The following is a 12,615-nucleotide window of genomic DNA, read 5'->3' as shown; positions in this document are numbered from 1 at the left end:
ACTGCATTAATCCATCTTTTGTGCCAGTTCACTCTTCACTCCTGTTCCAGTTCGCAGTTCTAATTACCAGCAAAACTGGCTGCAGCTCAATCGCCATTTGTACAGCCGAAATAAAAAGCGCCGACACCGTGTGGTACCGCTGTGTGGAATTACAGCTCTGGGTCTCTCTCTCTCTCTCTCTCTCTCTCTCTCTCTCTCTCTCTCTCTCTCTCTCTCTCCCCTCTCTCCTCTTGTCTGTGGACTTTGTGGGATCGGAAGCCGCTCCTCGGCGACTTGGGCCGCTCCGAGCGCGGTCGCGCTTTTCCACCCCCAGCCCTCTGCTGTCGAGCCTAAACACCTTCCCTCTGTTTATCGTCCTCTGCTTTCCTCCAGCTAGCGTAGGAGAGGCACCTCCGCACTGATTTGTGTCTAAGAGGCCGACTTGCTTGTTTCCCTTTGTGTGAAAATCTTTTGCTCTCCCTTTCGCTCTCCTTTCTCCCGTCTTGTTTGACTGACGAGGCTTATTGGACTATAACAGGCGGAACTCCCACCCCTTTGTCCGGGAACAATCCTCCAGCAAATTCCGAGCCCCGTGCATTGTTCTGTCGCCACGCCATCGGGTGTGCACCAGCTCCTGAAAGGGTCCCGCTCCTGGTCCAGCCTTCCTCCCTGCCTCTCTCCCTCCCTCTCTCCCTCTCTCCGTCCTCCTTCAGTGAAATGAGCACTTCAGCAGGCCGGAAACATTTAATCTGGCCCTCTTTTGAAGAAAATTAAACTGAAACCTGTCGCCACCCTTCACCCTCCCCCCCGCCCCCCCCAGCCCTGGCTCCCCTTCTCCCATGATCATTTTCTTCTCTCCCGCCACGAACCAGCCACTAAAGGATGGCCTAATGCAGCTCTCACTGAAGAGCGCCCGGAAAAGGATACGAAGGGCCTGCTCACGCCGAGTCATTGACTCTCCTGAAAGGCCCCTTTCTCTCTCCCAACACGGGGACGGTATTATAGCTCAAGCAGCACCGCGACAATCGGAAAGCGCCGCGGGCTGCGTAAACGTCGACCAGAGGCCGACTCTTCGACGCTCCGCCGGTACAAAGGCGCACCTGTAATTTGCTGCCACTCCTCGACATCCCAGTGGCCCACTCAAAAGCGCATGTGGTGGATTGTTTGGGCCCCGGTGCCTTGCTCGGCGGCTCAAGGGCCACATAAGTGCTTAATTTCTGCCAGGCGCGTGGAAGCGGGCACCGGCAATCGTGGCGTAAAATAGCAGGCTGGTGGCAAGGAGCTGGGAGGGCGGAGCAACCTGGGAAGAGGCGTGAGAGAGGGAAGAGGGCGCAAGCACTAGGGAACGCTGCCTCGTCGGGTACGCAGTCCTCTCTGCATGGTTGTGGGGGGTGGGGCGGGGGGGCATTATGCTAAGCCCTCGGCGTTAGTTTTCATGTTGCCATAGCAGCGTTACTCCTGCAGGGTTGTGACCTCAGATGATTACAGTACAAAGCTTATTGGGTCTTGAAAACCCCTTTGAAGATGAAAAGGCTTTGATGGTTTATATTTATGCAAATCTCCCAGATATGATTTTTCCTACTGAGATTGAATGGGGAGATGATGATTAAAATTCACCCCATTAGAAAAAAAATCCCTCAATGAAGTCGTATTCTCAGGGCTAATAGAACAAGCGTGGAGGGGATATTTTGGTCTTTATTTTGGGGGAAAAACAGACTGGATTTACCTGAGGTTATTTTGATCCACAGTCCTGTGTGTGTGTGTGTGTGTGCGTGTGTGTGCGTGTGTGTGTGTATATGTGTGTGTGTGTATATGTGTGTGTGTGTATATGTGTGTGTGTGTGTGCGTGTGTGCGTGTGTGTGTGTGCGTGTGAGAGAGAGAGAAACACCAGGCTGGAGAGAGGCGACAGGGGAATTACACTTTTCTGCTTTCTTTCCCTCTCTCTCTCCCTCTTTCCCTCTCTTTCCCTCTCTCTCTCCCTCTTTCCCTCTCTTTCCCTCTCTCTCTCCCTCTTTCCCTCTCTTTCCCTCTCTCTCTCCCTCTTTCCCTCTCTTTCCCTCTCTCTCTCCCTCTTTCTCTCTCTTTCCCTCTCTTTCTCCCTCTTTCTCTTCCCACCCATCCCTTTTTTAGCGGCTTTGAAAGGAAATATCTGACAGAGGGTGCTTTTGTGTGTTTCCAGATGATAGATTTTGGAATTCGGGCTACCCCACTGGCAGCGCAAAGCTAGCTGTGAACTGGTCTGCTGGAAAAAATGGAATGCCTTGGTCTTCAAAGACCTAAACTTCATTTTAAAGGCTTCTTAGGTAAAGCTCAAATATTAGTGGGGGGAAACGCAGGCAAATGAAAGGCTGGGAAAAGTGTCACATCACACCCCGACCGCCGCGCGTCTCGCTGGTCCGTCTGCCCAGGGAAGCAGAGGGAAAGAAAACGCATAATGCTAAAATGAATTGCTCACTCAGGCAGCTGGAATCATCTCCCTCTCCTTTTCATATTCCCGTTTCACTGGGCTCGCTGGAAGATGTAGCGTGTCTCGAGAGCGCTTGTGAAGTGGGCATTAGTTCAGGGTCCCGGGAACGAGCGAATCCTGACGCTTTTATATGAGGAGCCTCCAGCCCAACCCTGACTCAAGACCTTTTTTCTTCTTTTTGTTTTAATCCCGAGTTTAATTGGATGTTTGTCAGATGTACCGAATCATCAGTATAAGCATGATTCGTTTTTTGTTTTTTTTAAGTTCACATACAGGGTACACAACCCGCAGCAGGAACAAACGGCCAGTGTTTTGTTTGTTTTTTTTATTCAGATGGCGATCTTTCTCACTGATGTCTGTGTGTGTGTGTGTGTGTGTGTGTGTGTGTGTTTGTGTGTGTGTCACTGTGTGTGTGTGCGCATGTCAGTTTGTTGACAGGTTTCAGTGGCACTTAAAAAACAGAAAGCTGTTGGCGCCGATTCGCTTAGTCACCTTTGTGGAAACGGCTGTGGGGTTGCTGAATTTTAAGGTAAATTACTGCCCAAACATGTAGATGTAAAAACTTTGTTTACCAAAGCGACAAGATTCAGATATCTGTCACCGTACACAGGAGCATGTCAGCGCCTACACAGGGATTTTTTTGACAAATTATTTTAGAACTTTTTTCATTTTCTTTTTCTTAGTTCTCTTTTTCTAGAAAGCGTTTGTTTAATTCTTTGTCAGTTAAACATTTGGCCATAAATAAACAATTTTCAGCCCCTTACAAAAACGATGAATTCAGAAGGCATTAGCAAGGGCTTTGCAGCTGCTTTGCAAAAAGAATGCAAATTCTGATTTGGCTTTCCTCAGCTTTTGGTTTTCTGGTTTTGTTTTGTTGTTTGTTGTCTGTTGTGCTGGCTAGACTGCATCCCAGAGTGGAGACAGGAAAATATTGCAGTGTCACAGCGAGAAGTGAAATTAATTTGGAACCCAACAAAAGCACGAGACAAATTCCATCTGCTCTGCGCCTGACACAATCATATCACATTCCAAACTTTCTGCTTCCCGCCATCGCTCTGGTGCCACATTACAGATTTGGACAGCCTTCACAGATTATGTGAAATTGTATTTTTTTCCTGTCCTCGGAGACGTGGCTATATCAGGCCATTAATTATGACTGGTGTCGATGTGTGTGTGTGTGTGTGTGTGTGTGTGTGTGTGTGTATTATTATAACTGATCACATTCCATGTCTAAGCTCCTGTGCGAAGGGTGATAGCAGAGATATTGATTGAGGGAGCTATGGGGGAAATCTGAGCCGTCTGACTGGGCGGCTTGTTGGCGTGCCAGGACTCCCAGGCGCTTGCCCAGGCAGACGGGTTTGTGTTTCCCCTGTTCGTCCCAGACCGTGTGCGAGGAGGCTCGCCGCCTCGGACCTGCAGCCGGCCTGCATCACGACGGAGTGGTCTTTGGCTCGGACGACTTCTGCGCCAGCATAGGTGTGTCTGCTAACCCTGCCCTCTGTTCTCCGCCCCTCCCATCTGCTCTGCTGTATCCCTCCTGCAGCAGAATGGATCTCACTGGCTGCCTCGGCCCCGAAGCCCACATCACTTCTTAACAGCGTTTGCTGACATGTTCAGTTTCCGGCCTGCTGTTTATTCAGCCTGTCTCGTAGTGAAGTATGGAATGCGGAATATGCCACATGCTAAGGTGCATCATTTTTTCTTGTGTTAAAGGTGCCACAAGGACCAGAGATGCCCGAGAGCTGCTGTATGCCCGGCAGAAAGTGGTGGTCACCACAAAGGCTTTTGGCTTGCAGGCCATTGACCTTGTTTACATCGACTACCAGGATGGTGAAGGTCTGCGGCAGCAGGCCAGAGAGGGTGCACTCATGGGTTTCACTGGTACACACGTACACACGCGCACGCACACGCACGCGCATGCATGTCAGTGGAGTGTGTTTCCTGAATGTTTCCTTCATGTGCTCTATAAAGTCTTAAAGTTCCATGTTTATATTAGAATTCCACACACATGCTATGCACTGTCAAATATTCACAGTCATTTATACTCACATAATACATGTATACAGTGCTGTACTGCTCAGCTCTGTTAGTTGTTTTCACATATAACGCATATACTCTGGCTGTACCATTATACACACATCTAGATGCTCCAGTGAAACAATTTGGATTTTCCATCTTCTGTCCTTATGTACCGTAGTAATATGTGTTTTACAGGCCCTACTGTAGATAAGTGTGTTTTAGAGGATATTCAGTAATTATCAGGCTTTACAGGATATACTGTAATTATACATACTTCACACACCATACTGTGGTCATATATACTTTACAGGCCATACAAGCCTTAGTGTGGCCTGTATATGAGCATATTCCAGGCCACAGTGCAGTTATATGTGTATTACAGGCTATACTGGCAGGGTGATGCATTCTTTTCAGGCCACATTGTAGTTAGATGTGCTTTGCAATTACAGTTATTTGACCTTTCAGGCCATAGTGTACTTATATGTGCTTAAAAGGCCATACAATTGTTCTAGGTGTTCTGCAGTCAATCTTGGCTAAAGATTTTCGCCAGTCTGATTGAATGCGTTCCGATCATAGATTAAGCCTGAGCTGTACCTATGCACATTGTCTTTATAGTTTGTGTAAGCCCACTGTTGATCGGTTTCTTATATACGCTTCTGAACAGTTTATTGTTGTGAGCTTCACAGCCATCCATCTTGAAATTTAGACGTTTCAAGTCTTCTAAATTTGGAAGCAGGAATTTTTTTTTTAGGATTAGCCATCTCATTCAATCGGATGGAAATTTGATTGGAAATGGCCTCAATCGGAGTAGACTGTTCCAATTAAGGTATATAGATGGACGTGGTCTATTTCGATTGAGCTATTAGGATTATTAATGGATTTTCAGGGTTATTCGTGCTTTACAGGCCATGCTGTAATTATCCGTGCTTTACAGGCCATGCTGTAATTATCCGTGCTTTACAGGCCATGCTGTAATTATCCGTGCTTTACAGGCCATGCTGTAATTATCCGTGCTTTACAGGCCAGGCTGTAATTATCCGTGCTTTACAGGCCAGGCTGTAATTATCCGTGCTTTACAGGCCAGGCTGTAATTATCCGTGCTTTACAGGCCATACTCTTGTACTTGTGTTTTACTCACCACACTGTATTTACATGTGTATTACAGGCCATGCTGTAGTTATATGTGCTTCATAGACCATGCTGTAGTTATGTGTGCTTCATAGACCATGCTGTAGTTATGTGTGCTTCATAGACCATGCTGTAGTTGTATGTGCTTCATAGACCATGCTGTAGTTATGTGTGCTTCATAGACCATGCTGTAGTTATGTGTGCTTCATAGACCATGCTGTAGTTATGTGTGCTTCATAGACCATGCTGTAGTTATGTGTGCTTCATAGACCATGCTGTAGTTATGTGTGCTTCATAGACCATGCTGTAGTTATGTGTGCTTCATAGACCATGCTGTAGTTATGTGTGCTTCATAGACCATGCTGTAGTTATGTGTGCTTCATAGACCATGCTGTAGTTATGTGTGCTTCATAGACCATGCTGTAGTTATGTGTGCTTCATAGACCATGCTGTAGTTATGTGTGCTTCATAGACCATGCTGTAGTTATGTGTGCTTCATAGACCATGCTGTAGTTATATGTGCTTCATAGACCATGCTGTAGTTATGTGTGCTTCATAGACCATGCTGTAGTTATATGTGCATTACAGGCCATATTGTAGTTATTTGTGCTTTACAGGCCATGCTGTAGTTATGTGTGCCGTACAGGTCCATCTGCTGCAGTGGAACTGTGCTGCTATGGTGCATCTCCCTCAGGCTGCGCGTCACCCTTTATGTTCCCGTGCCTGTTTGCTCTGAGTCCCTGGCTCTCTCTCTCTCTCTCTCTCTCTCTCTCTCTCTCTCTCTCTCTCTCTTTCTGTCTGCCTCTGCCTCTGCCTCTGCCTTTGTGTGTCGCTCTCGTTCTCATGCTCTCTCTCTCGCTCATTAGTGCTTTTATGAATCCGTCAGAATTCCGCCCTGGGCCCGGCCGTAAGCAGGCCCAGCGCGGCTCTTTTGGAAGGCATGACAGCTTGCAGCTTTGCAATTCCACATCTTATCCGTGCTTCCCGGTTTAGATAGGAATATTCCATCTTTCACTGCAAATTAAATCTCTCAGCCCGTCTGTAAGACCACAGTTTATAAGATAAATGAATCGCTTCCTGTTTGAGAACTGAACGCTGGTTTTGGTTGATTTGTGGTTCTGATTTGTGGGCTTTGATCACCTTTGTACAATTAGGTGAATTGTTTGGTATTTTTTGTGTATCTTGATGTGCATGAGGGCAAAAGTGTGTGTGTGTGTGTGTGTGTGTGTGTGTGTGTGTGTGTGTATCTTTGTTCTAAGAGTTTGCGTTTGTCTTTCTATGTGCATTATTGTGCATTTGTGAGAGAGTACATACGTATGTATGTGCGTATGCGTGTTTTGGTCGTATGTTTGTGTGGGTTTGCAGCCAGGCAACACACGTGTGTGGAGTCCTGGTGAGCGGGTAACTGGCCACAGGAGGCTCCAGGCAGCCCTCCTCTGAGCCTCCGCTAATGAATATGTAATTGCTGTTTGCAGAACATGCACTGTCTCCCTGCTCCTCTGTGTTTACAGCAGCTCAGCCATTCCTCTATAGTGTGAGTTTGTTGTCTCTCGGCATTCCCGTATTCCTCTCTGGCCTTGTCGCTCGGCTTCTAAATTTAGCCCCTCCATGAGAACCACATATTAAACCTCCAATGACAGTCATTTAAGGCTGTTTTTGTTATTACTTGACATGTGGCTACGGGTAAACCAAGAAATAACAGAAACCTAAATAAAAGCCTGCATATTAGTGGTCGAGCTGAACAGTATTTTCCAAATATTTCAGGATTTGACCCTAGAGCCAGCCCCACCACTGGGGTTAGACAGGCTTTGCTCAGCGTGTGCGACTGGCGATGGCCAGTGCATCGGTCGGAGTGCACTATGGGTGGGGTGCGCCGACCCCGAATGGGCCCAGTGCTGTGGGGAATGGAATCCGATGGCTCTGTCCACTCTGAGCACGGCACGTGAGAAGGACATGGCACGTCGGAACCACACTGGACCCTCCCCCCTGCTGCCTCTACCGCCTCCCGACTCTGGGGTTGCCACCGCTAGCCCGGATGCGGAGGCAAACCACAGACGCTGCTTTACGCTCTCTGTTTAAAGAAGCGTGTGTGCGCGTGTGATACGAGTGTATAAAGGCACAAGTAATAGAACTGGAATGGCGTCGATACCGTTATGACGCAACTGTGTGTGAATCTGAAACCATGCGCGTTACAGCATATCACAGTTGTTGGGAAATCAGGGAATGTTACATCTTTATCAGACATTGAAGTTTTTTTTTTGTTTGTTTTCTGTATATTATGTAATTACTGTTTTTCTTGGAAGGAACTAAAAAACACCTTCTCGGGGAGAAAGACACAACAACTAAAAGCTGTTCAAAGCTGGAGTTTTGAACTCCCCAACTGTATTACTGCCTTTGATCTCATCTTGTTTTATATTTCCTTCTGTACCGTCACCTGTAGTAACAGGTTGATGTCAAGACTGGATTTGGGTCCTGGGGATAAGGAGTCTTTTCACATATCTGTTGTAGGTAGGCATTGTATTAAAGTGGGCAAGGCAGGTTTTGGCTGGGCTGATTTGTGGATTTGTGCATGATTTAGAGTATATGCATCGTCTTGGTTCTGATTAACATCTTACTCTTGCATCAGTATTACATTGACTGGTACCGACTGTGAGTGTTTTTGGTTTGTTTTTGTTTGTGTGCTTGTCTTTTTCTTTAAATACATTTTGGTTTTGTGATATGGGCAGAATATTTTTTTTTACAATTTGTCTTAGAGAATAAATTTGAACATCTAAAACCTTAAAATATCAAGTCATACATGAAAACTATTTGTCTGTTCTGACATTATGTCGTAGAATTAACTGTGAACAAATTGTGATCCCACAATTCATGTACCCCCCCCCCCCCCCGAAAAAAAAAACAAAAAACAAAACAAAAACATTAAACTGCCAAATGTGGCTCATCATACTGGGATTTTGAAGCTCATCTTACAGAAGTCTTTCTGCCACCCCAATGAGACAGCTTCACACCAGATGGCACCCTACGATTGGCTTGCTGGTTTCAGGGGGCATTGATGATGCACTGTGGCCATCCAATAGCAGCCCGGCCAGAGGGCCTGGCACGCCCCCTGTGCTGCCTCTGTCACTAGCTGGCCCAGAGCAAGCAGCTCCTGAACAGGTGGCAGTACTGGGAAGGGGGCATATTTTGTTGATGTGAGGGAACTACCCCCTGCCAGTCCTTTCTGGGATGGGCGTCGCAAACGCCCTGAGCCTCCTCTTTGGGCTGTTGATCCAACAGGCCAGCTCCTCTGGGAGCAGAGAGGGACAGCACACACACCACTCTCCGCCCACGTCCGCTCCTCCGTCTCCCATTCCCCGCTCAACAGTGAGGAACGTTCTCGCCAAGCTGCTCTGCTTTACTTACATCGAACTGTATGCCTGTGTCAGTCGTAACTGGCTTCGTATGCCCTGTAGGTGTTTTGTTTTGGGGGTTTTTTAAATGAAATGAAGCGGCCGAAGGTCTATTCTCACGCTGAATGATACAGAAACCCAACGCTGCGCTGGGCCCCGTAGCCCTCGTCCTGCGTTTGTTTGTTACACGCCCGTGCTGGAAGTCGAGCGCGTTTTGGAGGACCAAGGTGGGGTTGAGGCTGGCAGATGGAGCGAGCAGCTTTTCTCATGCACCGAGTGCTCCGCCCACCTGCCACCCCCCACGGAGTTGTTCTCCGGAAGGCCACAAGCCGTAGAGCGGCGGGCGGCGGCCCTGCCGAGCCGCTCCTGCCGCGCAGTGCCCGCGGGTCACAGACGCGGACGTCGGCGTTGAAAGTCCAGTCCAGATTAGGCTGGAGCTGCTCTAGACAGATGTTACCTGCATGAACAGGGAGAGGCGAGAGATTTAACTTCTCTCACCTTCAGTGGGCTGCATGGGACAGAAGAAGAGGAAACCTGTGAAAGCAAAATTTTACAGACTTGAAGATCTTCATAAAATGTTTAAATGAACCACCGCTTTTAGCTCTAACCGATTGATTCCGAGGGAGGCGCGGTGGCACAGTAGTAAGCGCTGTTGTCTGTGTGGAGCCCGCGTGGGTTTCCTGTGGGTTGTCCACTTTCCTCTCACATTCCAAAGAGGTATGTTGGATCGATTGGTGTCTCCGACTGGTCTGGGGTGAGTGGGTTTGTCTGTACACACATATGCAGCTGGGATAGACCCTGGGGATAGGACCCTTTTCGATCACTGCCCCCCCCCCCCCCCCCCCCCCCCCCAAAAAAAAAGCAGATTAGAAGATGATTGATACGGCAAAGTTTTACTGGTATCGAGCTGCTTGTGTTACTGGTATTGAGATGCTGGTATTTGCATTTATAAACTAAGTGGCTCCTAATTTTACTGTATTTAATAGATTTATATTAGTGGTATTTAACAGTGGAATATTTCTGTTCTCTCTGGCATTTATCTTCAGGCAAACAGGTCATCCACCCAAGTCAAGTCAAAACCGTGCAGGAGGAGTTCTCCCCCAGCCTCGAGAGGGTCAAGTGGGCCGCTGAGTTAATCGCTGCCTTTGAAGAGCACCAGAGGTTGGGAAAGGTACACACCACTGCGTCAACCGAACCCCAACTCCGTCAGCCCCGTCCGGCCGTCCGGCCGACGCGGCTACGCACCCCGGACAGCAAAGGGTAGCGAAAGAAGGGCCGGGGCGTTGGCGCTCCTGATTCAGCGCGGGGCCGAGGCAGGGATGAGGCAGGGTTGATGCGGGGGCGAAGCAGGCACTCTGCGCACGGCAGGGCGGCCGCTCCGGCGACCGTGCACTGGTAATGCGCAATCTGCCTGGCCCTCGCTGCCAGTAATTGCTAGGGTAAGGCTGGCCTGGGGGAACTGGGCCTGCTCTGCTCTCATCAGTCCCCATTAGGCCACAGGCCACAGGGCTGGCGCCCTCTTCCCCTGCCCCATACCTGCTTGTTCCCAGGCCTGTTAAGTCCCTGTCAGACAGACAGGAAGGGCCTATAAAACACCCACCTGAGGTCTGGGCTCTTTTCGATCACTTGCCATTTTAAGCGCATGCTATGCCCACGTTAAAATTCGGCCCGTTGCTCTGGGCAATAACGAGCATTACTGCAAACATGCCTTCTGTATAACAGAAGCTTATTTCTCAGAGAGGTTACAACTCGCCCTGGCTGATTGAAGCGTTTGGCGCTGCGCAGTGGTAAAGTGAATGAAGGCCTCTAACAATCAAAGAAAAGACTTCCAGCAATAATTCATGTAGCTGTCAGGAGCATTTCCCTTCTCTCTTATTTCAGCTTTTCCCATGCAGCTAAACAAAAGCGTCTCGATCGAGACCGGGCAGTATTTACGGGAGTCCCCGACCGACATGAATAAAGCACACAACACTGCATTTAGCCATAAGCTGCCTACAAGGCTTTATTGATCCATAGCATACAGCCGATCAAGTCGAGAGTGTTTTCCCATTAGAATGCTAATTAAACTCAGAGTGATGGTTTGAATTACAACTGCTGCTGAAGCCAACAGAAAGTCCATCCCCCTTACGGTCACCCGCATCATTTCACATGTCCATCTCAGGGGTTTCCTGCTCAACACATTTGTCATTACTGTATTGTAGTGTGTGAGTGTGTGTGTGTGTGTGTGTGTGTGTGTGACATGCTTTTCTCTCTGCAGGGTGCGTTCACTTTCCACGGCAGTATGATTGACATGCCATCGCTGAAGCAGGCCCAGAACATCGTCACCTTGGCGTCGGCCGTCCCGAGGGAGTGAGCCAAGGCGGGGGGGTGGCGAGCAGCCGTCTCTGTCACCGCTTAGGGCATCCGATGATAGAGTGGGAAGCACAAAGTCGTGCCCTCTGGCCATTTGCTAAGGGTCATCCGGTGCCATACAAGATCTGCGGGGCCTGACAGTAGCATTTGCCTGATGTCATCCTTTAGATATAAAGTGTGAAATGTAATTGTGGTCATTTGTGTGCTTGAAACAGGAAAATGTTTCTCTTTCTCTCAATTTCTGTTTATCCCTCCCTCTCCCTCTCTCACACTCTCCGTCTGTCTGTCTCTGTCTGTATACTCATACACTGTGCCTGCATGTGTGCATGTTTGTGTGCATACAGCGCGCTCGCTGCAAGCCTTGCTCAGGTCAGCTCCTGGGCCTGTGTTTGGCGTGCCCACCAAAAGAGGGCAAACAAACAGCCTTTCCTGCTTTCAGCCCCAGGGGTCCTCGGGACTCGTCCAGGCCTCAGCTCATCAAAGCGCCGTTTGCCAAAGGGCCCCACTGAATGTCCTTAAACCAACATGGAGGGGCGCGTGCGGGCCGGCGGCCCACTCCGGACTACAGGCCTTTGTGCGGGAGGAGGTTCCGAGTCCGTGAAGTGGCAGGCGGGGCGGATGAATAGACCCCGGAGCAGGCGGAAGCTCTGAGCCGAGCTACGTGACAACCGCCGCGCATACCGACGCTCGCCACAGGCTCGCCACCAGTCATTTGTCCGCTCCGCCGTGAGCAAACATCCGCCCTCACGGCCCGCGGGCTTCTTCACCTGCGTCCGAGACGCCCGCTTCTCGCCCTGAACACGCCCGGGAACTGAGAGGACATGCAGCCGTTTTCTTCTCCAGCAATGGTGACACAGCTCCAAGCGCAGCGTTTCTTAAGAATGCTTCTTTTCAAACGAAGCCCCTGGATGTCATTTTAAATAAATGACTGTCATTTCCACACTTGTGCTTCAATTTTTTTTTTTTTTTGTGCTTTTTTTTTTTTTTTTTCCCCTTTCTTTTCATTTCATTTCTTTTCTCATGAATGCATCCCACAGAACGCTCTGTTCTTTCTCAAGGCTGGTCCTCTTTTGTCTCCCACTGTTGACGAGGCCTTGCCAGGGAGGGCCCAAGGGCCAACAGGGGAATGGCGAGGGGTGGTGCAGGGTGGAGGGTTTTGGGCAGTTCATACTCCGCTTGGTCACTATGGCAATGGAGGCCTCGGTGAAGCGGCCGGGCCGGACGTGGCATGATCAGTCGCCACTGGGGCGAGTGCTTCAGGTCGCCCGCTCGGTGCCCAC

General features: G+C 49.1%; 1 protein-coding gene across 1 annotated transcript in view; it reads left to right on the top strand.

Annotated features, from left to right (window-relative positions):
• clybl (citrate lyase beta like) overlaps positions 1-12,277 on the top strand; it is a 49,952-nt gene extending 37,675 nt beyond the window's left edge. Inside the window, exons 4-8 of the mRNA XM_027001357.2 lie at positions 2,875-2,976; positions 3,830-3,923; positions 4,161-4,328; positions 10,030-10,154; positions 11,241-12,277. Coding sequence (XP_026857158.2) covers positions 2,875-2,976; positions 3,830-3,923; positions 4,161-4,328; positions 10,030-10,154; positions 11,241-11,336 — 585 coding nt within the window. The 3' untranslated portion in view covers positions 11,337-12,277. The remainder of the gene's footprint in view (positions 1-2,874; positions 2,977-3,829; positions 3,924-4,160; positions 4,329-10,029; positions 10,155-11,240) is intronic.
• Positions 12,278-12,615: the final 338 nt, after the last annotated feature.

Source organism: Electrophorus electricus, chromosome 25, assembly GCF_013358815.1.
Source record: "Electrophorus electricus isolate fEleEle1 chromosome 25, fEleEle1.pri, whole genome shotgun sequence".
In the NCBI taxonomy this organism is placed as follows: Eukaryota; Metazoa; Chordata; class Actinopteri; order Gymnotiformes; family Gymnotidae; genus Electrophorus; species Electrophorus electricus.
The sequence above is the reverse complement of the archived record's forward strand: the minus strand, read 5'-3'. Positions and strand labels throughout refer to the sequence as shown.